The sequence below is a fragment of the Geotrypetes seraphini genome, chromosome 11 (genome assembly GCF_902459505.1).
Source record: "Geotrypetes seraphini chromosome 11, aGeoSer1.1, whole genome shotgun sequence".
Taxonomy (NCBI): domain Eukaryota; kingdom Metazoa; phylum Chordata; class Amphibia; order Gymnophiona; family Dermophiidae; genus Geotrypetes; species Geotrypetes seraphini.
Window position 1 is genome coordinate 88,780,932 of NC_047094.1, and position 26,847 is coordinate 88,807,778.

Below are 26,847 nucleotides of genomic sequence, written 5' to 3' on the forward strand. Positions count from 1 at the left end.
CACAGAAATCACACAGGAAAAACACACAAACTGCAAAAATATCTGAAAGTAAGAATAAGCAGCAGAGCAGATCAGAACACATCTTCTCAGTTTGTTTACAAAAGGAAAACCTGAAGGGAGAACTATTCTCTACTGCTGAAGGAGGAGCTGGAAGATTTTAGTGACACCCTTCTGCAAAGTTCACGACTATGGGAAAACAACAGCTACAGTACAGACTCCTATGTCTTTGCAACAGAATAAACTCTATTGTTGCCATTATAATGTTATGTTGTTGAAGGATCTGCATGTGAGATTGCTGCAGCTTATTATTTTAATCTTATTAACCTTTTCACTTGCTAAACTCATCATAGCATATGCTTTTAATTGCCTCTTTAAATAGACAATATGCGTGGCACAAGCCTCTTGAATAGCAGCAGTATTGCAAATTGGTTTGTTCCTTTAAATACTCCTGGCAGAATTCTGCGCATGCAAGACAGCAATTCACATAAACAGTCGGGTCTAAGCCAGCACAGGAGGAAGTGACCACTGTGCAGCGGATTACTTCCTTCTCTATTGCCCTGAAATCTACACAGCATGTGCAGAATGAGCACAGTTACTTACCATAACAGTTGTTATCCAAGGACAGCAGGCAGATATTCTCAACATGTGGGTGACATCATCCTCGGAGCCCCGCAGCGGATAGCCTCGCAAACAGACTTGCTTGAAGACCTTTTAAGAGCTCACGAGTGCTGCACAGCACCTGTGCCTGTGCCTTCCCGCCTGCGTCAGGTCGCGCGTCTCCTCAATTCAGATAGCTACCTAAGAAGCCAACCAGGGGAGGTGGGTGGGTTGTGAGAATTTCTGCCTGCTGTCCCTGGATAACAATTGTTACGGTAAGTAACTGTGCTTTATCCCAGGACAAGCAGGCAGCATATTCTCAACATGTGGGCGACCTCCAAGCTAGCAAGAATGGGATAGTGGGAGAGTTGGCAATTTAGGAGAATAAATGTTGTAAGACTGACTGGCCAAAATGGCCGTCTTCTGGGAAAAGTATCCAGACAATAATGAGAGGTGAAAGTATGAACCGAGGACCAAGTGGCAGCCTTGCAGATTTCCTCAATAGGAGTTGATCTGAGGAAAGCTACAGATACCGCCATCGCTCTAACTCTATGGCCCGTGACTCGACCCAACAGAGGGAGACCAGCCTGAGCATAGCAGAAAGAGATGCAACCAGCCATCCAGTTGGAGATGGTTCGTTTGGAAACAGGATGCCCCAACCTGTTTGGATCGAAGGAGATGAAAAGTTGAGGCGAAGTTCTGTGAGGTTGAGTGCGTTGCAAGTAGAAAGCCAAAGCACATTTACAGTCCAGAGTATGGAGCACTATTTCTACAGGATGAGAATGAGGCTTTGGAAAAAACACTGGAAGGACGATGGATTGATTAAGATGAAATTCTGAGACCACTTTAGGTAAGAATTTTGGATGAGTACGAAGGACCACCTTGTCATGATGGAAAACAGTGAAAGGTGGATCTGCTACTAAAGCTTGTAGTTCACCAACACGGTTGGCAGAGGTGAGTGCAATGAGAAATACCACTTTCCAAATAAGATATTTAAGATTAGCCACATCTATTGGTTCGAATGGAGATCTCATCAAGTGAGTAAGAACCAGTTTGAGGTCCCAAACCACCAGAGGAAGCTTGAGAGATAGATTGACATTGAAAAGTCCTTTCATAAATCTGGTTGAGATGAAGCAGAGACCCTTGACTCTGTGTAAGCAGAGAGGGAAATACTGGTAGAAGTAGAGGCTCCCTGGTGATGAATTGATGTAGAAGGGAGTACCACAGTTGTCAGGGCCACCGAGGAGCTATCAGAATCATGGTGGCACGTTTCGTCTTGAGTTTGACAAGAGTCTTAAGAATCAGAGGGAATGGAGGGAACACATAGAGAAATCGATTCATCCAGTCCAGAAGGAAAGCATCTGCCTTGAGGCAATAAGAAGAGTATATCCTTGAGCAAAATTGAGGCAGCTTGTTGTTGTGGGGAGACGCAAAGAGGTCTATCTGCAGAGTCCCCCATTGCGCAAACACTTGACATAGAGATGAGGAATTATTCGTGAGGTTGTAGAAGACAACTATTTGTCCGCCAAGCAGTTTTGTTTTCCTTGAATGTAGACAGCTCTGAGGAAGATGTTGTAAAGAACGGCCCACTTCCAAAGTTTCAGAGCTTCTTGACACAGAGAAGGAGCCCTTGCCTCCCTGCTTGTTGACATAGTACATGGCAATTTGGTTGTCCGTGCGAACCAGGACTACATAGTCGTGGAGAAGATGTTGAAAAGCTTTGAGAGCACTGAAGATCGCTCTGAGTTCCAACAGATTGATTTGACATTGACAATCGGTGCTGGACCAATGGCCTTGAGTACGGAGACCATCGAGATGAGCTCCCCAAGCGTAGGTTGATGAATCTGTTGTGAGAACCTTCTGATGAGGGGGCGTGTGGAATAGCAAACCTCTGGAAAGATTGGAAGAGAGCATCCACCACTGAAAAGACTGTCTCAACGAAGGGGTTACTGTAAAGTGTTCAGAGTGGATCTGAAGCTTGCTGCCACTCAGACACCAGAGTCCACTGAGGAATTCTGCAATCAAGTCTGGCAAAAGGAGTCACGTGAACTGTAGAAGCCATGTGACCGAGAAGAATCATTTGTCTTGCTAATATTGATGAGAGGGAAGATAATTGATGACAAAGGTGTATGAGAGTGTCCTGACGTGATTGAGGCAGGAATGCTCTGAGTTGAACAGTGTCCAGGATGGCTCTAATAAACTGTAGAGTTTGGGAGGGATGTAGCTGAGATTTTGGAAAATTGATTTCAAACCCCAGACTTTGAAAAAATGTAATAGTCCGTTGGATTGCTACAATAACCTCCTGTTGAGACGATGCTTTGATGAGCCAGTCATCTAGGTATGGAAACACCTGAAGACCATGCATCCGCAGGGTTGCGGCTACCACAACGAGGCACTTCGTGAAGACCCTGGGGGATGAGGCAAGTCCGAAAGGAAGAACTTGGTATTGAAGATGGAGATTCCCCACCTGAAATCTCAGGAATCTGCGAGAGGCTGGATGAATTGGAATACGAGTGTAAGCCTCTTTGAGATCTAGAGAGCATAACCAATCCCCTTGATCCATCAGGGGGTACAATGTGGGAAGAGAGAGCATCCAAAATTTTTCTGATTAGAAACTTGTTGAGGGCTCTGAGATCCAGAATAGGTAGCAAGTCCCAGGTCTTCTTTGGGACTAGAAAATAATGGGAATAAAATCCTGTGTCCCTTTGGTTCATGGGAACCTCCTTGACAGCTCGAAGGCGAAGAAGGGCCTGAGCCTGAGCCTCCTGAAGAAGGGGAAGTTGTGACAGACTGGAAGGAAACTCTCTTGGAAGAAGATCTGGAGGCACTTGAAGGAACTGAAGTGAATAACCCTCCCGAATGATGGTGAGAACCCAGAGGTCTGATGTAATCTGCTCCCACAGTTGATAAAGTGATGGAGCCGACCTCCTATGGGAAGAAGAGAATTCTGATGGATGGAGGTGGACAGTATGCTCAGACCTAGATTGTCAAAAGGACTGTGCCGGTTTAGCTGCAGCAGGGGTCTGAGATTTTTGTTGACACTGTTGCTGCTGTTGTCTTCTAGGCAGAGGCCTGGAGAAAGCCGGAGTTGACTTCTGAGGGTAACGTCGTGGAGGCAGCTTATAAGGCTTAGCAGCTGGAGTTTTAGCCTTTGGCCACACCAAAGAGGCAAATGATCGCTCATGTTCAGAGAGACACTTGGTAGCAGCCTCGATGGAATCGTCAAAAAGCTCAGTACCCTGGCAGGGTAAATTAGCTAGACGGTCCTGTAGATTAGGATCCATATCCACAATACGTAACCAAGCCAAAGGGCGCATTGCTACAGCGAAGGCAGTAACCCTAGATGACATTTCTAAGGCATCATAAGTAGCTTGAAGCATGTAAAGACGTATTTGTGAAAACATCTGCTGAAGTACTTAAATGCAGGTAGACGATCCAAGGGCAAGTCAGGAAAAAAGTTGGGCATAAGTTTAATGCCATACTTGAAATAAGAGGTAAAGATGAAGTTGTAATTGAGGATTCTATTCGCCATCATGGAATTTGCGGCCCTCCCTGCCTGGAGGGACCGTCACATAAACCCTGGAGGGATTAGATTTTTTAAGAGAAGACTCCACCACCAAGGCTTCTCAAACCCCTTGCAAGGAACCGTACAATAGCGAGATTCCATTTTAGAGGGAATAGCAGGGATTAAATATGGAGTCTCGAGATTCCTGAGAAAAGTCTGTTTTAAGACAGGATTTATGGGAAGTCTCAAGGATTCTTTTGGCAGATGGGGTAACTCCATTTCAGCCAAATACTCGAGTATACTCAGACTAGAGATCAAGCTGAAGAGCTGTACTCATATCCAAGATGAATCTTGAGAAAGATGTTGATTTGGATGCTGAGGACTCCTCATGAGGTGAAGAGGAGCGAGATCGAGGCGCCGCCAAGTAAGATGGAGAAGCTTCTCTGGAGTATTGAGAAGGCATGTCAGTATCTAACGTAAGAGTCACAGAAGAAGTTCCGCTGTATGATATAGGCGGAGTCAGAGAGTGCTTACGTTTCAGAAGCCTCCATGGAGAAGTCCCAGGAGTACGAGGAATTGAGAGCCTGGACTCGTGCCTCATGGTTGTGGGAGAAGTCCTCAACATCAAGGTGGAGAAGCAGGAGGTGTTGAAGGCTTCAGAGGTCGAGACCTATACCTGGGCTTCGAAGGGGCCTCGACAATCGAGGCGTAGGAGACCGTATAACCTTGTGAGACTCTCTACTTCTACGAGGAGACTCTTTAGGCTTCTTGGAAGCTAGGTGCCTCGAGGATGAGGTATGCTTTGGCAAATGCCTCAAATGAGGTCTGTCTACTTCATCACCAATAGATCGAAGAGCTGGAGACTTGGACCTGGAAGGACGAGGCGAGGAGTCACTGGAGGGCAATGGCCGAGACTGACAAGGCTTGTCTTGAGGTGCCTCGATAGTATGCTCAGGTTGGCTTGCAGGGAGCAGGAGCAGGGCCAAGGCAGGGGCAAGCTGAGCAAAGACCGATGTAATCTGTGTGGTCAATATAGCTTTCAGCATGCCCTCGAAGGCAGGCACCAAGACCAATGGATCTGGTCTTTGAGGTGCAGCAGTGCGCTCCAATGAGGGCAATCTCGATGATGAGTATTCCCTATGTTTGGAGGCACGCTTGGATGAGGGTCTCGTAGAGGCTGGCATGACTGCACTCGTTGCCTGGATTGCCTGAGACTCAGCTGGAGGCTTCTTAGGTAACGTACCTGTGGAACGAAGAGGAGACTTGCCTGAGGATGGGACCTTAAGAGGCACAGCAGACGAGGCTTTCGAGATCGAGGGCGATTTGCTCGGGTTTGAGGGCTTGGTAGACGAGGCCATCACTGAGGCTGAGGCCTTCTCCGCAGACTGCTCCATAGGCCCGAAAAGCTCGATTTTTGCACGACATCTGCGAAGAGCTCGTTTCTGAAGGGTAGCACAGCGTGGGCAGGACTGAGGACAATGTTGAGATCCTAAGCAATGAATGCACCAACGATGGGGGTCGGTTAATAAGATGGCCCGGCAACACTGGCTACACTTTTTAAAACTGGTAAGAGACCGGGACATAGGCAAAAGACAGCCGCAGCCGAACGAGGCCCGGCAGCAGGACCTAAGCCCAAGTCCCGTCGGACGAAGACAGATGGGAAAAAAAGAAAGTTGTTTTTTGTTTTTTAAAGATGCAGCGACTTTAATAAAAGAAATTAAAATAAACGAAGAAAAAAAAAAAAGCCGCTGTGCAAGAAGGCACTTAGTTGAAACTGCAGAGCTGAGAAACAGGGCTTCTTGGCTCTGCAGAAAACTAAGAACTGAGGGGACGCTGAGGAGACGCGCGACCTGACTCGGGCGGGAAGGCACGCGCGCATGCGCTTTGCAGCACTCGCGAGATCTTAAAAGATCTTCAAGCAAGTCTGCTTGCGAGGCTGTCCGCTGAGGGGCTCCGTGAATGACGTCACCCACATATTGAGAATATGCTGCCTGCTTGTCCTGGGAAATCTATAGCTCCTGAGGGGATGAGGAATGCTACACTCACAGAATTTCACCAGGAGCAATTAAAATAAACAAGGTACCATAAAGGCTACTGTTATTTAATTTTAATAAACAGTTTGCAGTAATGCTAAGTTAGTTTACAAAACAACCAACAAAAAACAAAGGTAAGTGCTCTTTATTCACCCATACCTGTAACAAGATAATTCATAATGAGGCGATTCATATCTGCTCTTTGGATGTGCAAATTATTTAGTTTTTCCATCCATTCATCTTTAGTGATTTCATCAGGTTTTTCTGCATAACTCATTCTGAATCTTCTGTACAAGAAAAATAAAATATCAAAATCTGTATTCTCTTGTAGTAAATATAATGCAAGGGGTTAGGTTCTTACCTCAATAATCTTCTTTCTAGCAGAAAGTCTTGAACCAGTAGGTTTGCGAGTTGTGTGGAAGGCATCATTTACATTTTTTTTCCTCTCTATGTCCTGCCTTCTGCATCACAGGGCTGTGCTGTAGCCCCAGTTTGTAGCAAAGCAATTGACAATTACTATAAGAATAAGGAGACCTGGGATTGTGAACATTATTTTCTGTATATCACTGTTGTGTTGTGCTCTGTTTTGCTTTATAAACTCTTTAATAAAAATAAAATAAGAATAAGGAGGCGGGATACAGGGAACTCCTCGACCGAGCCCATTCTGTTCTGCTCTGCAACAATTAAAATGCAAAAAATCAAATCCAATAGAAGCATACCGAATAAACACCAATCCAAATATAAACCAAGGTAACCATGTTCTCCCCCAAAAGGTTGACTAATATAAACCAAGATTAGCAATTTGGGAGATTATGTGTGACCTCAGTGTCCTGCCAGCTAAACACAAACACTGTTCTTGACTCCTGTGTAGCATGAGTAATCTCCAATACCGGGATGCCATTGCGCTGGGAGGAGAAAGTACTGGCGTGGAAAGGAAAAGGGGTGAGTATAGGAGACCAAAGGGCTTGGGGAAGATAGAATAGTCAGAGAGGGAAGGCCAGTGATTGAGGGATGGAGAAGGAAGAAAGGGGGGCATAGTATGGAAAGAATAAAGGGACATATAGAGAGGAGCAGGTAAGAGGAGATAAAGGATCAAATTGGGATAGCATGGAAGAAGAGAGCACAAAGCTGCATATAGTAGGGTGTGAACTCAGCAGGGAAGAAATATGCTATCAGTGTTCCCCCCAGGGCCTTACAGCCGCCCAGCTAATCCTGCTGCTGCCGCCGATGCTCCTTCTCGGGCTGACTCGCCGCCGAAAATTTTGTTTGACGCCTGCCTTTTTTTTTTTTGCCAGCATGCTTTTATTTGCTTTGGGCCTTCCTCGTTGCCAGATCCTGCCTACTTTCTGTTTCCGCGAAGGCAGGACCCGGCAGCGAGGAAGGCCTGAAGCAAGTAAAAGCAGCAAGTTGTAAGCTTCCCTCCGGGGCTCTATCATGTGCGTGCTGGCTTCCCTTCTCTTCCCTCAGAAACCGGAAGTAGCGCCCTGGGGGGGGGGGAAGAGAAGGGAAGCCAGCACGCACACGATAGAGCCCTGGAGGGAAGCTTACAACTTGCTGCTTTTACTTGCTTCGGGCCTTCCTCGCTGCCGGGTCCTGCCTTCGTGGAAACAGAAAGTAGGCAGGTCCCGGCAACGAGGAAGGCCTGAAGCAAGTAAAAGCAAATGTAGTGGTATACCATTTGAGAAAAACAAACGCAGGGACATCGGACCCGATTCTGCTTGCTCTTTTAAAGCTCCGATCCAAGCAACCTTGGTGTCTATTGTGGAAGATAAAGTGGTCAGCCAGGAAGAATAAAATCAAGAAAGTTCAAGTTTAGTCAAGCTGTGATTTGAACTTTATAGGCATTTGTTTTTCATCCTTTAACTGGCAGGCAGAAGGATGCTCCATTTATTAATCTTGAAAAGTCTGATACAGGAAAAGCTAGAAGTGCATCAGGATTTAAGGAGCTTGGGGTGTGCAAATCCACTTAATGCAGAAATTACAGTAAAACGAAATCACTTTTCTATTTCACTGCAGCTCTATGAGGTTCTTTTGCACTTAGCTATAGTCAAATGATGGATAGGAATATGTTTATTTCATTTAAGTTAAGGGAAAACAATATTTTTTCTGAGTATCCTTTAAATAATGGTTTACAAATTAATTCAGCCTGTTTTAAGGCTGGGTTTTGTTTTTCACATTATTGCTTCTGTTTTTATAATCCTTAAAAAAATAAGGGGCAATTCTCCAAGTGGGTTCTTCCTCGTAGGCACCCTGAGACTGTACAGGGAACGCCTATTCTATAGCAGTGAATGGGCTCCCAGGTTCCATTACAAAATGGTAGCATATAGCCTTAGATTCAGGCGCCTTACAGTTAAAGCAGCCATAGAGCTGACGTAACTAAGCATGTCCAATTGTGGGAAAAATGATTTTATTTTCAGTTTAGTGATCAAAATGTGTCTGTTTTGAGAATTTATATCTGCTGTCTATATTTTGCACTATGGCCCCCTTTTACTAAATCGCAATAGCGGTTTTTAGCACAGGGAGCCTATGAGCATCGAGAGTAGCGCAGGGCATTCAGCGCATCTCCCTGCGCTAAAAACCGCTATTGCATAAGAACATAAGAACTGCCATCTCCGGATCAGACCTTCGGTCCATCAAGTCCGGCGATCCGCACACGCGGAGGCCCTGCCAGGTGTACACCTGGCGTAATTTATAGTCCACCATATCTTTATATGCCTCTCTTAAGGAGATATGCATCTAGTTTGCTCTTGAAGCCTAGGACGGTCGATTCCGCAATAATCTCCTCTGGGAGGGCATTCCAGGTGTCAACCACTCTCTGAGTGAAGCAGAACTTCCTGACATTAGTCCTGAACCTATCCCCCCTTAGCTTCATTACATGTCCTCTAGTCCGTGTCAAATTGGACAATGTAAATAATTTTCTCTGCTCTATTTTGTCGATTCCTTTCAGTATTTTGAAGGTCTCGATCATATCCCCACGCAGTCTCCTTTTCTCAAGGGAGAACAATCCTAGTGTTATAAGTCTATCCTCGTATTCCAGTTTCCCCATACCCTTCACCAGTTTTGTTGCTCGTCTCTGCACCCTCTCCAGCAGTTTTATATCCTTCTTTAGGTAGGGAGACCAATGTTGGACGCAGTATTCCAAGTTTGGTCTGACCATTGCCCTATAAAGCGGCATTATAACTTTCTCCGATCTACTCGAGATTCCTTTCTTTATCATGCCCAACATTCTATTTGCCTTCTTTGCCGCTGCCGCGCATTGTGCCGACGGCTTCAGGGTCCTATCTATCAGTACACCCAGGTCCTTTTCTTGTTCACTCTTCCCCAGAGTTGCACCTGACATTGTATACTCGTATTCCTTATTCTTATTGCCTAAATGCATTACCTTGCATTTCTCCACATTGAACTTCATCTGCCATTTCTCCGCCCATGTTTCTAACCGACACAAGTCGCTCTGGAGTTCCTCTCTATCCTCCTGCGATCTGATTGCCCGGCATAGTTTTGTATCGTCTGCAAACTTGATGATCTCACTGGATGTTCCTTCCTCCAGGTCATTGATATAAATATTAAAAAGGATCGGCCCAAGTACCGAGCCCTGGGGTACTTAGTACCCTGGGATTTAGTAAAAAGGGAGGGGGTATATTTGTCTATTTTTGTATAGTTGTTCCTGAGGTGACATTGCATAAAATCATCTGCCTTGACCTCTATGAAAACCTGCGGAATATATATGATAATTAACATTTTCTCTGCGTACAGTGTGCTTTGTGGGTTTTTTAAAAAAATTTTATTGTTGGTAGATCATTTTGACTTGGTCATTTTAAAAGTAGCTCGCAAGCCCAAAAAGTGTGGGCACCCTTGCTGTAGAGCCATTTCTTGTATGACTGGATCAGCTATATTTATCTTTTTTTTTTTGTTGTTGTTTAAATTCATGCAGAAATAAATGGCTAGATTGAACCTAATGACTTCATTAACGCCTTTCTCTTTTTTTAACCTCTATACCATTTGAAAGAGGGCAAAAACTTCTTAAATTTAGTAAAAATATTCTGGCACAAGTGTCAAACCTTAAAAAAGGAAGTCATATTGAGCAGTGGAAAATAATAATAATAATTAACTAATAAAAACAGTACACATTTAGGGCTCCTTTTACTAAGTTACAATAGTGGTTTTAGCATGCGCTTAGTGCGCGGAGAATTGCCACATGAGCTAGATGCTAACTCCAGCATTGAACTGGCGTTAGTTTTCCCACATAGCACAGGGGTTTGCGCACGCTAAAAATGCTAGTGCACCTTAGTAAAAGAGGGGGTTAATTTTCCCCACCACCAAATTTCCTCATCCCGCTCCACCCGGCTACTTTTTCATGCCACCCGGCTGGAAAATATTTCTGGGGAGAACACTGCTCATGATGTATTCCTGACCACTCTTTGCCTAAGCTCCCTTCTGAGATGGTTTCCTGAGGTAATCCGCAGGACAGGGACAAATTTTGTCACCATGTCATTCTCTATGTAGATCAATCTGATATAACAGCACCCTGATTTTATTTTCAAAATTGTTGGCATAGAAAAAGTGATGGCTTACTAGATTAAAATGGGGGGAGGGGTGTTAGGCTCTGAAACCTAATAATGTAAAATTCATATACCCTAAAAAAGGTGATGGAAGAAGAATATGATAGACAGATTCAAAACACCCCAAAGTCTGCCTAGATGGAAAGGAAGATTTAGAACAGGGGACCATGAGAAGTGACTGTAAAGGATTTGAGAGCAGCATAAAAGAAACAGTACTTCACAAAGAGTGATGGGCACAGGAAAGCACAGTTACTTACCGTAACAGTTGTTATCCAGGGTCAGCAGGCAGCTATTCTCACATATGGGCGACGTCACTGACAGAGCCCAGATGCGGACAGCCTCGCAAGCAGACTTGCTTGTAGAAACTTCAGAAGTTTCGAGTCAGCCGGACAGCGCATGCACGAGTGCCTTCCCGCCCAGCGCAGGGAGAGTCTCCTCAGTTCAGATAGCTAGCAGAGAAGCCAACCAGGGGAGGTGAGTGGGTTATGAGAATAGCTGCCTGCTGTCCCTGGATAACACCTGTTATGGTAAGTAATGTGCTTTATCCCAGGACAAGCAGGCAGCCTATTCTCACATTTGGGTGACCTCCAAGCTAACCAGAATGGGATGGTGGGAGCATTGGCAACTTAGGAGATTAAATTTTGTAATACTCTCTGGCCAACATGGCCATCCCGTCTGGAGAAAACATCCAGACAACAGTGAGAGGTGAATGTATGAACTGAGGACCAGGTAGCAGCTTTGCAAATTTCCTCAATAAGTGTAGATTTGAGGAAAGCTACTGAAGCTGCCATTGCTCTGACTTTATGGGCTGTGACTCGACTTTGTAGTTGTAATCCAGCCTGGGCATAGCAGAATGAGATACAAGCAACCATCCAGTTGGAGATGGTACGCTTAGAGATTGGATGTCCCAACTTGTTCGGATCGAAGGAGACAAAAAGTTGAGGAGTAGCTCTATGTGGTTTGGTGCGTTCCAAGTAGAAAGCCAAAGCACGTTTACAGTCCAGAGTATGAAGAGCTGATTCTCCAGGATGAGAATGAGGTCTTGGAAAAAACACTGGAAGTACAATAGATTGGTTGAGAAGAAATTCTGAAACCACTTTAAGGAAGAATTTAGGATGAGTATGGAGGACCACCTTGTCATGATGGAAAACTGTGAAAGGTGGATCAGCAACTAAAGCTTGCAGCTCACTGACTCTTATAGCAGAAGTGAGGGCAATAAGAAACACCACTTTCCAAGTGAGATACTTCAGATGAGCCGTAGACATTGGTTCAAATGGAGGCTTCATCAATTGAGCAAGAACAATACTGAAATCCCAAACCACTGGAGGCAGTTTGAGAGGAGGTTTGACTTTGAAGAGTGCTTTCATGAATCTGGAAACCACCGGATGAGCAGAGAGGGGTTTCCCTTCAATAGGCTGATGGAAAGTAGCAATTGCACTTTGATGGACTCTGATTGATGTAGACTTGAGGCCAGAGGTGGGTAAGTGCAAAAGATAATCCAGAACAGAAGATAAGGAGGAATATTGAGGCTCCTTATCATGAGAAATGCACCACGTAGAAATCTAGTCCATTTTTGGTGGTAGCATTGCCTAGTGGCAGGCTTCCTAGAAGTTTGAGAAAACTGAAGAGGAGTTATGTTGAGAGGTACCAAGCTGTCAGGTGTAGAGACTGCAGGTTGGGATGAAGCAGAGATCCCTGACTCTATGTAAGCAGAGATGGAAAATTGGTAGAAGATATGGCTCCCTGCTGCTGAGTTGAAGTAGAAGGGAGTACCAAGGTTGTCTCGGCCACCGAGGAGCAATCAGGATCATGGTGGCATGAGTGTTCTTCAACTTGACAAGAGTCTTGAGAATGAGATGGAATGGAGGGAATGCATACAGGAAGAGATTCGTTCATTCAAGTAAGAAAACATCTGCCTCGAGGCGATGAGGAGAATATATCCTGGAGCAGAACTGAGGCAGTTTGTGGTTGTGGGGAGCTGCAAAGAGATCTATCTGAGGTGTTCCCCACTGCAAAAAAATGTGATGAAGGGGTGAGGAATTGAGTGTCCATTCATGAGGTTGCAGAATATGACTCAAGTTGTCCACCAAGCAATTGTTCGCCCTTTGAATGTAGACAGCTTTGAGGAAGGTGTTGTGACGGATTGCCCAGTTCCAAACTTTCAGAGCTTCCTGACAAAGGGAGGAAGATACCGTCCCTCCATTTTTGACGACATAGTACATGGCGACTTGGTTGTCCGTCCGAATGAGAACTACGTGGTCATGAAGAAGATGTTGAAAAGCTTTGAGAGCACTGAAGATCGCTTTGAGTTCCAACAGATCGATGTGGCACTGACGATCCGTACTATTCCAGTGGCCTTAAGTACGGAGACCATCGAGATGAGTGCCCCAAGCGTAGGTCGAGGAATCTGTTGTGAGGACCTTCTGATGAAGGGGCGTTTGAAATAGTAAGCCTCTGAAGAGATTGGAAGAGAGCATCCATCAGCGGAGAGACTGTCACAAGGAAGCCTGCAATGTGTTGAGAAAGTGGATCGCACGCCTGTGTCCACTGAGATGCCAGGGTCCACTGAGGAATTCTGAGGTGAAGTTTGGCAAAAGGAGTCACATGTACTGTGGAGGCCATGTGACCTAATAGTACCATCATGTGTCTCACTGAGATAGAAGAGCGGGAAGACACTGCATGACAAGAGTTGAAGGAGAGCTTCCAAACGTTGTTGCGGAAGGAATGTTCTGAGTTGGATAGTGTCAACAACAGCTCCGATGAAATTCTGAGAGGGCTGAAGTTGTGATATGGGAAAGTTGATTGCGAATCCCAAACTTTGTAGGAACCACGTAGTCCGTTGGATCGCTACAATAACCCCCTGAGATGTTGAATCTTTGATGAGCCAGTCGTCCAGGTAGGGAAATACCTGAAGACCATGATTCCATAGAGCTGCTGCTACCACTACCAGGCACTTGGTGAACACTCTGGGAGATGAAACCAGGCCAAAGGGCAGCACTCTGTAGTGATAATGCAGATTCCCCACCCGAAATAGAGATATTGACGGGAGGCCGGATGAATGGGAATAGGCCTCCTTGAGATCCAGAGAGCGTAACCAGTCATTCTGATCCAGAAGGGGATAAAGGGACGCCAGGGACAACATTCAAAATTTTTCTTTGACTAAAAATTTATTGAGCCCTAACATCCAGATTGGGTCGTAGATCACCCGTCTTCTTCAGAACAAAGAAGTAACGGGAGTAAAAACCCCTGTTCTGCTGTTCCAAAGGAACTGTTCAATGGCATGGATACAAAGCAGAGCTTGAGCTTCTTGAAGAAGAAGGGCGGTCTGGGATGGACTGGAAGGATACTCTCTTGGTGGAACCTGAGTGAAATGAAGAGAGTATCCTTCCCTGATGATTGACAGCACCCATAGGTCAGATGATTGTCTCCTATCGGTGGTAAAAATGATGGAGACGACCTCCAATGGGGGGAGATAGGTCAGAGACAGAACTGTGGAGGTTATGCTCTTTTTTAAACAGTCAAAAAGGCTGCATAGCCTTAGGTGCAGCAGAAGGTTGAGATTTCTGTTGCTTCTGATTCTGCTGTTTTTTGAGAGGAGGACGAGTGTAAGGAACCGCTGTCAGAGCAAAACGCCTCTAGAAAATTGGAGGAGGGCATGCAGGCTTGGCAGGAGCTGGCTTAGGCTTTGGTCTGACAATAGACGCAAAAGATTTTTCATGTTCAGACAATTTCTTGGTGGCTGCCTCGATAGATTCATCGAAGAGGTCATTGCCTGCACAAGGAATATTAGCCAAGCGGTCCTGAAAATTAGGGTCCATGTCAATGGTGCGAAGCCAGGCTAGCCAGTGCATTGCTACAGAACAAGCAGTCGCCCTGGCGGACACCTCGAAGGCATCATAAGAAGACTGAAGAAGATGTAATCTGAGTTGTGACAGAGTAGCTATGACTTCTTGAAACTCGAAGTGATTTTGAGTATCTAAACAGCAGAGTTTTATACCTGGAGTCCAACTTGCCTGGGACAGCAGGAATAGCATAAGGAGTCTCCAGGCATCGTGTAAAAGTCTGAGACAAAAGCTTGTGAAGAGGAAGCTTAAGTGACTCTGCAGGAAGCTGAGGAAGATGCATGATTTTGAGATACTCCTTAGAGGATTTAGAACCAGCATCCAAATGAAGGTCCAGGTCTGCAGCCATCTGACGAAGAAAAGAAGAGAAAGATAACTGATCCGCTAATGCCTTGCCTCGAGAGGGACTCGAAGACGTCGAGGCAACCTTGGTCGAAGATGAAGCTTCGGCAGGAAAATAGGCAGCAAAAGAATAAGGAGACTTGGACGAAGCAATAGAAACCGCCGAGTCCTTGAGGTCTGGAAGCAGAGACCTCAATCGAGGAGTCGGTGGTCTAGTAGAGTTGGAGGTGTAGATCGAGGCTTAGTTGAAGAAAGACGCTCTTTGGAAGAAGAGCTATGCCTGGAGGTATGCCTCGAGGAAGGCCTCGATCGACGACGAGAGTGGTGCTTGGAAGCAGATCTCGAGGAGACTTCGTCCTGGAGATGGAAGCAGACGTTGCTACCAGGGAATGGATAGGGCTAGAAGCTGTAGATCGAAGCTCAAGAGGCTTGGTGGAGGAATCTCGAGGCACTCCCAAAGACTCTGCTCCTTGTATGGAGTGTGAGGATTCCTGTCGAGGCACATGCAAAGAATCTGCTCCTTGCTTCAAGTGCATAGATGCCAGACCAGACACTTGCAGAGACTGCTCCCTGCATAGTGTGTGAAGCTTCAGCCAAAGACATAGGAAGAGGCTCGACCTCGCAGGAGTCTGCAGAATGCCCAGGTTGGATTAGAGTAGCTAGCTTCGGTCCCATATTAGTGAGGAATTGAATGAATTGCTTCTCTAACATGGTCTGGAAAGAAGCCAGCAAGGATCAGCCAGCCGCGTCTGAAACCAGACTACCTGCTTTGCCTGGAGGTTCCAAAGTGGCAGTGGATATGTGCTTCGACTTGGAAGTCTTAGCCACCTTGATTACCACTGCTGAAACTTTCTGCTGCGCTATCTGACCTGAGGATGCAAGGGAAGATAGAGCAGGTGTAGTGGAGGAAAGAGCCGCTGCAAACGAGGAAGGTCTGATGAGACTCAAGGTCAGAGTCGTGAAGGCAGGAGGACCCTTGGTCGAAGGTGGAACCGAGGCCGCTTTCGAAGTCGAGGGAGTTGTTGAAGAATCCATCCCGAAAAGCTTCTCCACTAAAATCCGACGATGTTTAAGGGCTCGAGGTTGAACAGTAGCACAGCACTCGCACAACTTCGGTTGATGGTCCAGCCCGAGGCACCAACGGTGTGGGTCCGTGAGGGAAATTGCACGCTGGCACTGGCTACATTTCTTGAAGCCCGTTGCTGGCCGGACATAGAAGGAAAAATAGCCGCTGCAAAGTCGAAGCCCACGGGCTGCAGCCGAGCGGCCTGCCCCGGCAGTCAAAAAGAAGAATTAAAAATTATTATTTTTAACTAGAAAATAAAAGAACACAGCGATTTGTGAAGAAACTAAACACAAAACGCGGTGAGAAGGCACAAAGTAATAAAGTTAAATGCAGAGAGTCAAAGATGGACTTCTCAGCTCCGTGGAAAACTGAAAACTGAGGAGACTCACCCTGCGCTGGGTGGGAAGGCACTCGCGCATGTGTGATGCGGCTGACTCGAAACTTCTGAAGTTTCTACAAGTTTCTGCTTACGAAGCTGTCCGCATCCGGGCTCCGTCGGTGACATCACCTATATGTGAGAATAGGCTGCCTGCTTGTCCTGGAATAATTTTATAGGTGCAAAGTCAACAGAACACAAAGAAGTAAGGTACCAGCACAGAGGGTGCTTAAAGTGACAAAAAGGACAATGCAGAAGATCAAATAAGATGTGAAACTTTGAGTATGTCAAATGGGCATCCTAAATTAGCCTTGCTGGAAGGACAGAGTAATAATGACAAGACAGCTCACTTTAACTGTGCAGTTTAGAAAGATTCTTATCTTATTTCACATCCTCATTGGCCTTCTCAAACCAAACCCTTCTCCCCAGCCGGTATTATGCTTACCTCCCCGGTGTTTGAAGAAGCGACACCAAATGTTCCGGGTTGGTGCAGGGCCAGGAGCTTTTGCGCATGCTCAAGGCCCCACACCAGCGCAAAACATTGGTGTCAGCTTCTTCAAGCACCGAAACGGTAAGCGTAATACCGGCTGGGTGGGGGGAGGACAATAGCACCAGTCATTGGATGAGGGGGGATTGTGGAAGAAGGAAAAGTTATGTTCTTACCTATTAAATTTTCTTTCCTTTAGACGCAGCAGATGAATCCAGAAACTAGTAGAATAGCAGGTGGAGATAGAGAACTGATTAACAGGTGGTCCTCTTGGATGGAACTTGTTCAGCACCTTCAGTATCACTCCTCGCCCAAGCATCTGGAACCAGAAACATGCTCAGTATGCAAAAAAAAACTTCAAAGGTAATAAAACAGAACACAACTACCAACTATAACATAACCACCAAGATTTCCGAAATAGTAATTGACAGCAAATATCCAGAAAGGGTGGGGCTCTGGATTCATCTGCTGCGTCTAAAGGAAAGAGAATTAACAGGTAAGAACATAATTTTTCCTTCCTTAGCAACAGCAGCAGGTGAATCCAGAGACTAGTGGGATGTAGCAAAGCAATCCTCATACAGGGTGGGATGCGAAAGTCGCCTACTCAATCACCGAAGTCCCAAAGGAAGCGACCACGCACCACCCAAGCTAACCATTAACCTGTAGAGACTACGTCACTGCCCTACCAAATGCTCCCCAGGAGAACCCCTTGAGCTCTGCCCTGGAAGCCGTCTCTGCACTGGTCGAATGAGCAAGAAGATACGCTAGCAAAGCCAGCCAGGAGGCCAAAAGCAAGCAGCTCTCTACGCCAATGGGCCACCTATGCCTAGGATGGCTTTATACCAAGGGGATCCGAACAATGAAAGTCATCAGTGACCTGAAGATAGCTCCTTAACATTCTCCATACGTCAAGAAACCATGAGGAAGGAAACTTCGATCCATATCCCTCCTCCCAAAAGAAAGGAAGAGAGATTGGAGAACATGAGAAGCTGAAACCACCTTAGAATGAAAGGAAGGAACTGCCCCCAACTGCTACCCGAAGACAGTAAACGCATGAAGGGATCCCTGCAGGACAGCGCCTGCAACTCCAGCACCCTCTGAGCAGGCGTCATAGTAACCAGAAAGACCATCTTCAAGTTGACCTCCTGAAGCGTCGTCCCACGTAAGGGCTCGAAGGGTGTCCCTAGCACACTCCCCAGCCCCAACTTGAGACTCCAATTTGGACAGGGCCACTGCAAAGACAATCGAATGCACTTCACCCCCTTCAGGAACCAAACCACATCTGGCAGAGCAGACACCAAAGAATGTGCCACTCTGCCCCCTTAACACACAATGGCAACTACTTGTACCCTAAAGAAAGAATATGCTGGCCTTTGGCCCTGCCCTCCCTTAAGAAAGAGAGAATGTGAGACAGGTATGCCTGAAAATAGGAAAAGCCATGCTGACCATCCATGAATCAATGAATCTCCGGCCCCTAGCACCAGCCGCATACGTAGTCCTCAGATTGCCTAGAGAAGAGCAGAAACAACCCTCACAGAATATGCTGTACGCCTCAGACGCGACCTGTCAACAGCCAGGCAGGAAGACCAAAGCGAGAAACATCGATAATGGGAATGGCACCCTGTGGCAGCAAGTTCATTGCGGCTGGAAGCCAGAGAGAATCTCCTATCAGCCGCCCCCAACGGACCTGCCTAGCAAGAACGGCATAGCTTATCCAGAGTCACCAAGACTACAGTCTCCGGAAACCAGAGAATGTAATGCAACACCCGCCATTATCGGCAACAGGGGAAAAAATGTACCAAAATACTTCCTGAAGGACATGGAAGAACGGACCCACCTTCATGGAATTCCTGTCTCTATGCCTGCTGATGAACCATGGCATTGTGGCAGCATGAGTCGAGGCTAAGAGATCCATCTCCGAGCGACCCCACTGCTGAACAATGAGTCTGAATACCTCCGGAAAAATGTCCCACTGCCTGGAAACTAGCTGAGTTCTGCTGAGGAAACCCACCTGAATGTTGGCCATGCCGGTAATGTGAGCCACCGACGGAAGCGGAAGACAAATCACAGACCAAAGAAGAATCTACTACTCCCAATCTATTTGAGGACTCATCATATCTTCATGCCTGTCGACCCATACCACCTCTATGACACTATCCGAAAGAACCCAGGACATCCCGCCTCTGATCAACGCTTGAAACCCCAGCCGTCCCCAATTCCAGAAGAGAGAAAGAGACTCCGAAGACTCCCCCTGAGACAATGAGTCCTGTGATGAGGACTGGAGGCACTGAACCCCCCCCCCCTCCAGCCCTTCCGACTGGCATCCGCAATGATCACTAGCTAGACTGGGGATGCAAATTTGGTCTCACTCCTTTCTTGTGTTTTTTTTGTTTGTTTTTTAACTATTATGGGAAAGAAGAAAAAGTAGCGACCAACTCAGTTCCTCAATCACCAGAAGGAGGGTGGGGCAGGGACCTGGAGGGACCCAGGTGTAACCCCTAAAGTTGGCGCCATTCAGCCAGACACTCCAGACTCACTGCAGAGAATCCTCAGCAGGAGAAAAAGTGACAATACACAGCCAGAAGCTAGTTAAATAGCATCCATCTGCCTGCTGGAGATGGAAAAATTATGTTCTTACCTGTTAATTTTCTTTCCTTTAGGAGCAGCAGATGAATCCAGAGACTAGTGGGATAGCTCACATCGACCAGCAGGTGGAGATAGAGAAACTGATTAACAGGTGGTCTTAAAGACTGGCATTCCTCTTGTCCATTCAGTAACGCTCCTTGCCCAAGCATCCATAGATAGGAAAATGAGCAGTCAAAAAACTTACTTTCCAGTATCGAATCATAAATAGTAACAACAGAACACAACTACCAACAATAACCCAACTGAAACGCGCCACACAGAACACCGACAGATAGTCCGCAGAAAGGGTGGAGCTCTGGATTCATCTGCTGCTCCTAAAGGAAAGAAAATTAACAGGTAAGAACATAATTTTTCCTTCCTTAGCACAGCAGCAGATGAATCCAGAGACTAGTGGGATGTAGCAAAGCAAAACTCAAACTGGGTGGGAAGCTAACGCCGCCTCCACAATAACTAAAGAGCCAAAACTAGCCTCCGCACAAGCCGCCACATCCAATCGGTAATGCTCGGAAAAAGTATTCCCAGAAGACCAAGTAGCCGCACGGCAAATCACCTCCAAGGAAAGACCTCCCGACTCTGCCCAAGACGCAGCCAACGCTCGAGTCGAATGAGCACGAAGCTGCTCCGGCAACCGCTTCCCCGCAATCAAATAAGCCGAAGCAATCATTTCCTTGACCCAACAAGCAATGGTAGCCTTAGATGCTGCCATACCTTTGTTCCTACCCACGAACAACAGGAACAGGTGGTCCGACCAACGAAAATCGTTAGTCACCTCCAAATAATGCAGAACAATCCTGCGCACATCCAGGAAACGCAAAGAGAATCGTTCCCCCCAATCCTCCCGCCAAAAAGCCAGAAGGAATAAACACTGGTTCACATGAAAGGAAGAAACCACCTTAGGTAGAAAGGAAGGTACCGTCCGAACAGACACCCCAGCATCCAAAATGCGCAAAAAAGGATCCCTGCAAGACAGAGCCTGCAACTCCGACACCCGTCTGGCCGAAGCCATAGCCACCAAAAACACAGTCTTCAAGGTGACATCCTTCAAAGTAGCATTAGACAACGGCTCAAAAGGTGCCGCCCGCAATCCCCCAAGGACCAGCTTAAGACTCCACGCGGGACAGGTTCGTTTTACAGGAGGCCGAATATGGTGAACCCCTGTGAGGAATCTAACCACGTCAGGTTGAGACGCCAGCACAGAACGAGCGACCCGGCCCCTGTAACACGCAATGGCCGCCATCTGAACCTTCAAGGAATTATAGGCCAATCCTTTAGCCACGCCCTCCTGTAGAAAGGAAAGAATAGCCGACAGAGACACCTGGAAGGGCGCAAGACCCTGCCCCCTACACCAAGATTCAAAAACTCTCCAGACCCTAGCATAGGAGGCAGAGGTAGAAATCTTCTTGGCCTGAAGAAGAGTGGAAATAACCTGTTCAGAATAGCCTCTACGTCTCAGCCGCGACCGTTCAATAGCCAGGCCGTAAGACCAAAGGGGACAGATTTTCCATGGAGATTGGACCCTGAGTCAGCAAGTCCGGAGTCACCGGAAACATCAGCCAATCGCCCGTTGACAGCTGAATCAGGTCCGCGTACCACGGCCGCCGTGGCCAATCCGGAGCCACGAGGATCACCCTGCCCGGAAAGAGAGAGATGCGGTGTAACACCCGATCTATCATCGGCCAAGGAGGAAATACATAATGAAGGCAACCCGGAGGCCACGGGAGAGCTAACGCGTCCACCCCCTCCGACTCCTGCTCTTTGCGTCTGCTGAAGAACCGAGGAAGCTTCGCATTGCGGGACGAGGCCATGAGATCCATCTCCGGAAGACCCCACCGGAGGACCAGCAGATCCAATGCCTGATCGGACAGCTCCCATTCTCCTGGATCGAGAAGATTTCTGCTGAAGAAGTCCGCCTGAACGTTTTCGTGACCCGCAATGTGCGCCGCCGAGAGAAGAGGAACATGCACCTCCGCCCATCGAAACAGGACCATTGCCTCGTCGGCCAACTGAGGACTCCGGATACCCCCCTGGCGATTTATATACGCTACCGCCATGACACTGTCCGAAAAGACCCTGGTCGGACGGTCCTGAATCATGTGCTGAAACGCCAGAAGCGCCAGCCTGATCGCCCTCAACTCCAGCATATCGATCAACCACTGGGCCTCCTCCGGGGACCAAACTCCCTGCGCCGAGGTCTGCAGGCACTGGGCTCCCCAGCCCAGAAGACTGGCATCCGTCGTAAGAACAAACCAATCCGGCGTCGCCAACGGCATGCCCCTGAGCATTTTGATCTCGCTGAGCCACCACTGCATGCTACGGGACGCCTGAGGACTCCACTGGAGACGCCGATTGTAGTCCTGAGACACAGGGGACCAACGGGAAAGAAGAGACTTCTGCAACGGCCTCATGTGGAACCGAGCCCAGGGAACCAACTCCAGAGCCACCACCATTGAGCCCAGAACCTGTACGTAATCCCAAACCCGAGGCCTGGGCGACCGGAGAAGCAGACGAACCTGAGACTGCAACTTCTCTCCCCGGTCCCGGGGTAGAAACACCTTCCCCAGACAAGTGTCGAACCTCACTCCCAGATGGTCCAAAGACTGGGACGGGGACAGAGAGCTCTTGGGAAAGTTGATGATCCACCCCAAAGACTGAAGGAGAGAGATCACTCTCTGAGTAACCGACAGACTCTCCTGCCTGGAAGAGGCACGGATCAACCAGTCGTCCAAGTACGGGTGCACACGAATTCCCTCTTTGCGCAGAAATGCTGCCACCACCACCAGGTGAGGGGAGCCGTGGCAAGACCAAAGGGCATCGCCCGAAATTGATAATGCTGGCCTAGGATCGCAAACCGAAGGAACCTCTGATGCGGAGGCCAGATCGGAATATGGAGGTACGCCTTCTTGAGATCGAGGGACGTGAGGGACGTGAGGAACTCCCCAGGTTGTACCGCTGCAATAACTGAGCGAACCGTCCCCATACGGAAATGTCGAACCCTGAGAAATTTGTTGACCCTCTTGAGATCCAGCACTGGCCTGACTGACCCCCCTTTTCTGGGCACAATGAAGTAAATGGAATACCTGCCGAGACCTACCTCTTCCTGGGGAACCGACACCAGATCCAGAAGCCCCTGAAGAGTTAGGCGGACCGAGTCTCCCTTGGCCGTCCCATAGCATGGGGATACCAAGAAAGAATCGGCGACGGGAGAGGAAAACTCTAACTTGTAACCGTCTCGAATAATGTCCAAAACCCACTGATCCGACGTAATCTTGGCCCACTCCGCCAGAAAGTCAGACAGCCGCCCCCCCAAGGGAATGGCAGAGGGAGCCGAGACCCCGTCATTGTATAGTGCGATTTGCTGGAGCACGGGCTGGCTGAAGTGTCGGGGGTTTTGCTGCACGAAAGGAACTCTTTGGTGGAAATCTAGGTCTCGAAGTAGAGAAAGAACCATAATTAGGCTGGAAGGATGGCTTACCAGGCCTATATCTTTTAACATCCCTGAAGCGCGGTCTTGCAACCGAGGACTTCAAAGTGGGTCTAGGCCTATCCTCCGGCAAGCGCTGTGTTTTGGTATCACCAAAATCCTTCACCAACTTATCTAAATCTTCCCCAAACAACAAACGTCCTTTAAAATGGAATTTCACGAGCCGAAGCTTGGATGCCGCATCCGCCGCCCAATTACGGAGCCACAAATATCTGTGAGAAACCACAGAAAGAGCCATTTGTTTGGCAGAAGCGCGAATAATATCATACAAGGCATCCGCCAAATACGCCAGACCAGACTCCAGATCAGCCACTTCCGAGGGAACAGCACCCCCGGACTCCATCATGTTATCTGCCAGGAGTTGGGACCATTGCAAACAAGCACGCGCAGCATATGAACTGCAAACCGCAGCCTGCAAGGTGACCGCCGCTACTTCAAAGGACATTTTAAGCGACGACTCAATCTTCCTATCCTGAACATTCTTAAGTGCAACACCCCCCTCCACCGGCAGGGTAGTCTTTTTGGTGACCGCAGCTACCAACGCGTCAACCCGAGGCAACTTAAATTTTTCTAATTCAGCCGGAGTAATAGGATACAACTGCCGCATGGCTTTCGACACCCGCAGACTGGCCTCTGGCGTGTCCCATTGCGTCGTGATAAGCTCCTGCATGGCTTCATGCACCGGAAAAGATTTAGCCGGCTTGCGAGTCCCTGCCATAAGGGGGTTCGCGGACCCTGACACTTGCGGATCCTCCTGTGAGATGTTCAAACCTTGTAAAGCTTTAGAAATCAACAAGGAAAGTTCCTCCCTGTGAAACAGACGGAGCGCGGAAGATCATCCACGTCCCTACCCGACAGCTCCTCCGCGTCCAATTCCAGTACCTCACCGTCCTCCAACTCCTCAGGAAGAGTCAGAGACAAGGGGGAGACGGGGATAGGGTCCCCCTCGTCCGCCGTAGCAAGCCTGCGCCGCTTGGCCGCCTGAGACTGCACCGGAGGGCCAACATTAGGAAAGGAAGCAGTCCCAGAAGAAATCGGAGCAGTATTAGAAGTAGGAGCAGGCAGAGTAGGCAGCAAAGGCAGACCGCCTGAGCAGGCTGAGAGCTCTGCAATACAAAGGCACGGTGTAACATCATAATAAATTCCAGCGAAAATGAGCCCAGCCCACATACTGTCGGTCCAGCCTGCCCTGCCTCGTGGGACAAATTTGCGGCTTCCCCCAGCGTTCCCGATGCCTCAAGAACCGCCGCACTCATACCAGACGCCAGCGCGGCTGGCAACATGGCCGACGCAACCGCGCGGGAAGAGGAGCCCGAGCGCGCCTCCTCAGCGCGGGAAAACTCCCCCTCACAGGGCTGCAGTAACAAATCTTCGGCCGGCGCATCTGCACAACCGGCAGAGCACAGACCCGACGGTGTTCTGCGCTTCCCACAGCGCAAACACCGCTTCACAGATTCAGCTGCCATATTTTTTTTTTTTTTTTTTTAAACCGGAGAAGCCCGCCAAAAAACTCCCGACGCAGTCCAACAAAACCTAACACCCGAAACGGCCAAACCGCACGTGTCACACACAAACCGTCAATCCAACTCACCTAACACCAACACTCAGCACAGAGGCAGAAAGGTTATAGCTGGCAGTTTCCGTCTGGAAGCTGATCCAAAGGCACAGCATGAGAGGCTCTGACCTTTTTTTTTTTTTTTTTTAAACTGGAAAGAAGAAATAACACAGAGCCAAATGAAACCCCTCAATCTACTGGAGGGGAGGGTGGAGAAGGGACCTGGGGGGGCCCAGGTGTAGCTCCCAAAGTCGGCACCGCTCAGCCAGACACCCCTTTCTTACTGAAAAGAACTAGTCTTAACAGAAGAATAGAAAAGTCCCAGAAATTATTCCTGCACAGCCAGAATCCAGGAGCTAGATCGATAGCTACGAACCCCTGCTGGGAGATAGAGCAAACTGAATGGACAGGAGGAATGCCAGTCTATAAGACCACCTGTTAATCAGTTTCTCTATCTCCACCTGCTGGTCAATGTGCACTATCCCACTAGTCTCTGGATTCATCTGCTGCTGTGCTAAGGAAAAGAGCAGTGTTTTCCCTAGTGACTTCTAGCCGGGCGCTCCGCCCAGCTAATTTAAGTGAGCGCTCGGCTGTGAATTTCAGACAGACAGTCTTGAGCGGCACTTGTTAAATAGTGAAACAACAATTACCTTTCCAAAATCTAGTCAACAGACTACAGCAGTTCTCGTTACAGAAGCTCACAAAATCTCTGCAATTTTTGGGGCTACTTTTTAGCCGGTTCCGACTTTCTATTGCTGAGGGGTTTTTTTTTTCATTGATTCAGCTGCAGCACAGTGGGCCAATCACAAATGACCTTAGAACTCTGAGAAAGTTTGCAACTGGTCCATTGCACCCTAGCTGAGCCAATGAAAATTACAGCGGCAAGATCTTCGACTTTGAGAAAGACCTGTGCCGCCGTCGGTAAGGGAAGAGTGCCAACACTAACGAGCCCTGATGCGGCAGCTGGTGATGATCAGGCCGCAATTCGAGCCAGGATTCAGTGGACGTGAACATGAGCTATTTGAGCTTCATCTCACACCGGCACCTGCAGCTCAGCTTCCAGGAGCTGCACTTCTACCTGCGCTGCCTGGGCAAGAACAGCATCTTCGTGGACGGGGTCTTCCAGAGGAGGGGTGCGCTGGCACTGCAACTGCCCAGGCAGTAAGTGCACTGGTCAGCTTACCGGAGCAGGGGGTGGGCTTTGTAGCTGCTTGAGCCTGGGCAAAGGTCGTTTCCATTAGGGTTTAGCGTTTTGTAAAAGTTGGCTCCTGTGGTGTGGATCGGGAGGGGGCTGCTCCCCCACCCTCTACAGAAATACATGCAGTTCCTTCGAGCCTGTCCTGTGATGCATCTTCATAATTCTGTGTGGTTGCATGTGATCTTGTCTATCTCGGTGGAATCCCAATTTGATTTAGGGATTATTTGGGGCAACCACTTTGATCTTGTACTTTAGCTAAGCGGTATATAAAGTATTTAAAGAAAAAACGTAAACTTTAGCAGCACTTTTTAGCTGGGAGACCGGAAATGTGGCTGTGTGTTTGAAGAGGGAATGTCTTACAGAGAGAGGAAGACTGAGTTAGTAAACATAAGAGTCCCCCCGCCCCGCCTCATGCTCCGCTCTGACGCTCAGAGTTCAGCTCGGAAGTCAGCGGAGGAAAGCACAGGATCGTTGAATGCTCCTGCCATACAGTGCTGGACGGCAGGATTTTAAAAAATGTATTGGGGTACGGGGGGGAGGGAAGGTATTTGCTCCATAAGACGTACCCTTATTTCCACCCACTTTTGGGTGGGAAAAAAGTGTGTCTTACAGAGCGAAAAATACAGTAATTCTGTTCACACAAACCCTCCTTTTTATTATTTTGTATGTAGAGGGGTCGAATGGAAGATAACTGAGGAAAATAATTGAGGAGGAGATGCTATGGTGTGAAACTGTCAGCCACCCCCTTTATTTAATCCTACGGGACAGCCTCAGCGGTTCAGGTTTTATAAAGTTCTCTATATAAGTTATACTCTTACTCTTTTCCTCCATCCCATGAGCTCCTTTTTTTTTGGGGGGGGAGGGGGAGTTATGTTTTACTTTGATTGGAAGTATACTATACTTTATTCTTTTCCCAAATGGGGGATGCTGTGTGTATACCCCATGTCTTTTTGAATTGCATAAAAACAAAAGAATAGCCTATGTTTTGTATTTGAGTTTTGGTCCTTTGTATACCATTATGGACTGCTTGGAATATGTGCAATGTATAAACAGTTTGTATTTGTATGATGTATTTGTTTGATAAATTAGAGGTGTTTTCAGTAGCAATTGTTTGGGCTACTCTGACACAAGTTGGGCTACTTTTGGCCTTAAGTTTGGCT

General features: G+C 47.7%; 1 protein-coding gene across 9 annotated transcripts in view; it reads right to left on the bottom strand.

Moving 5' to 3' along the window:
- GID8 (GID complex subunit 8 homolog) overlaps positions 1 to 26,847 on the bottom strand; it is a 129,173-nt gene that overhangs the window by 45,222 nt on the left and 57,104 nt on the right. For 4 of the 9 annotated variants that reach the window (XM_033963630.1, XM_033963632.1, XM_033963634.1 and 1 more), the window contains exon 2: positions 6,295 to 6,422. In XM_033963630.1, the coding sequence (XP_033819521.1) occupies positions 6,295 to 6,422 (128 nt within the window). Of the gene's footprint in view, positions 1 to 6,294; positions 6,423 to 16,983; positions 17,127 to 26,847 lie in introns of all 9 variants that reach the window. The other 5 variants (XM_033963635.1, XM_033963628.1, XM_033963627.1 and 2 more) reach the window with 3 other exon arrangements.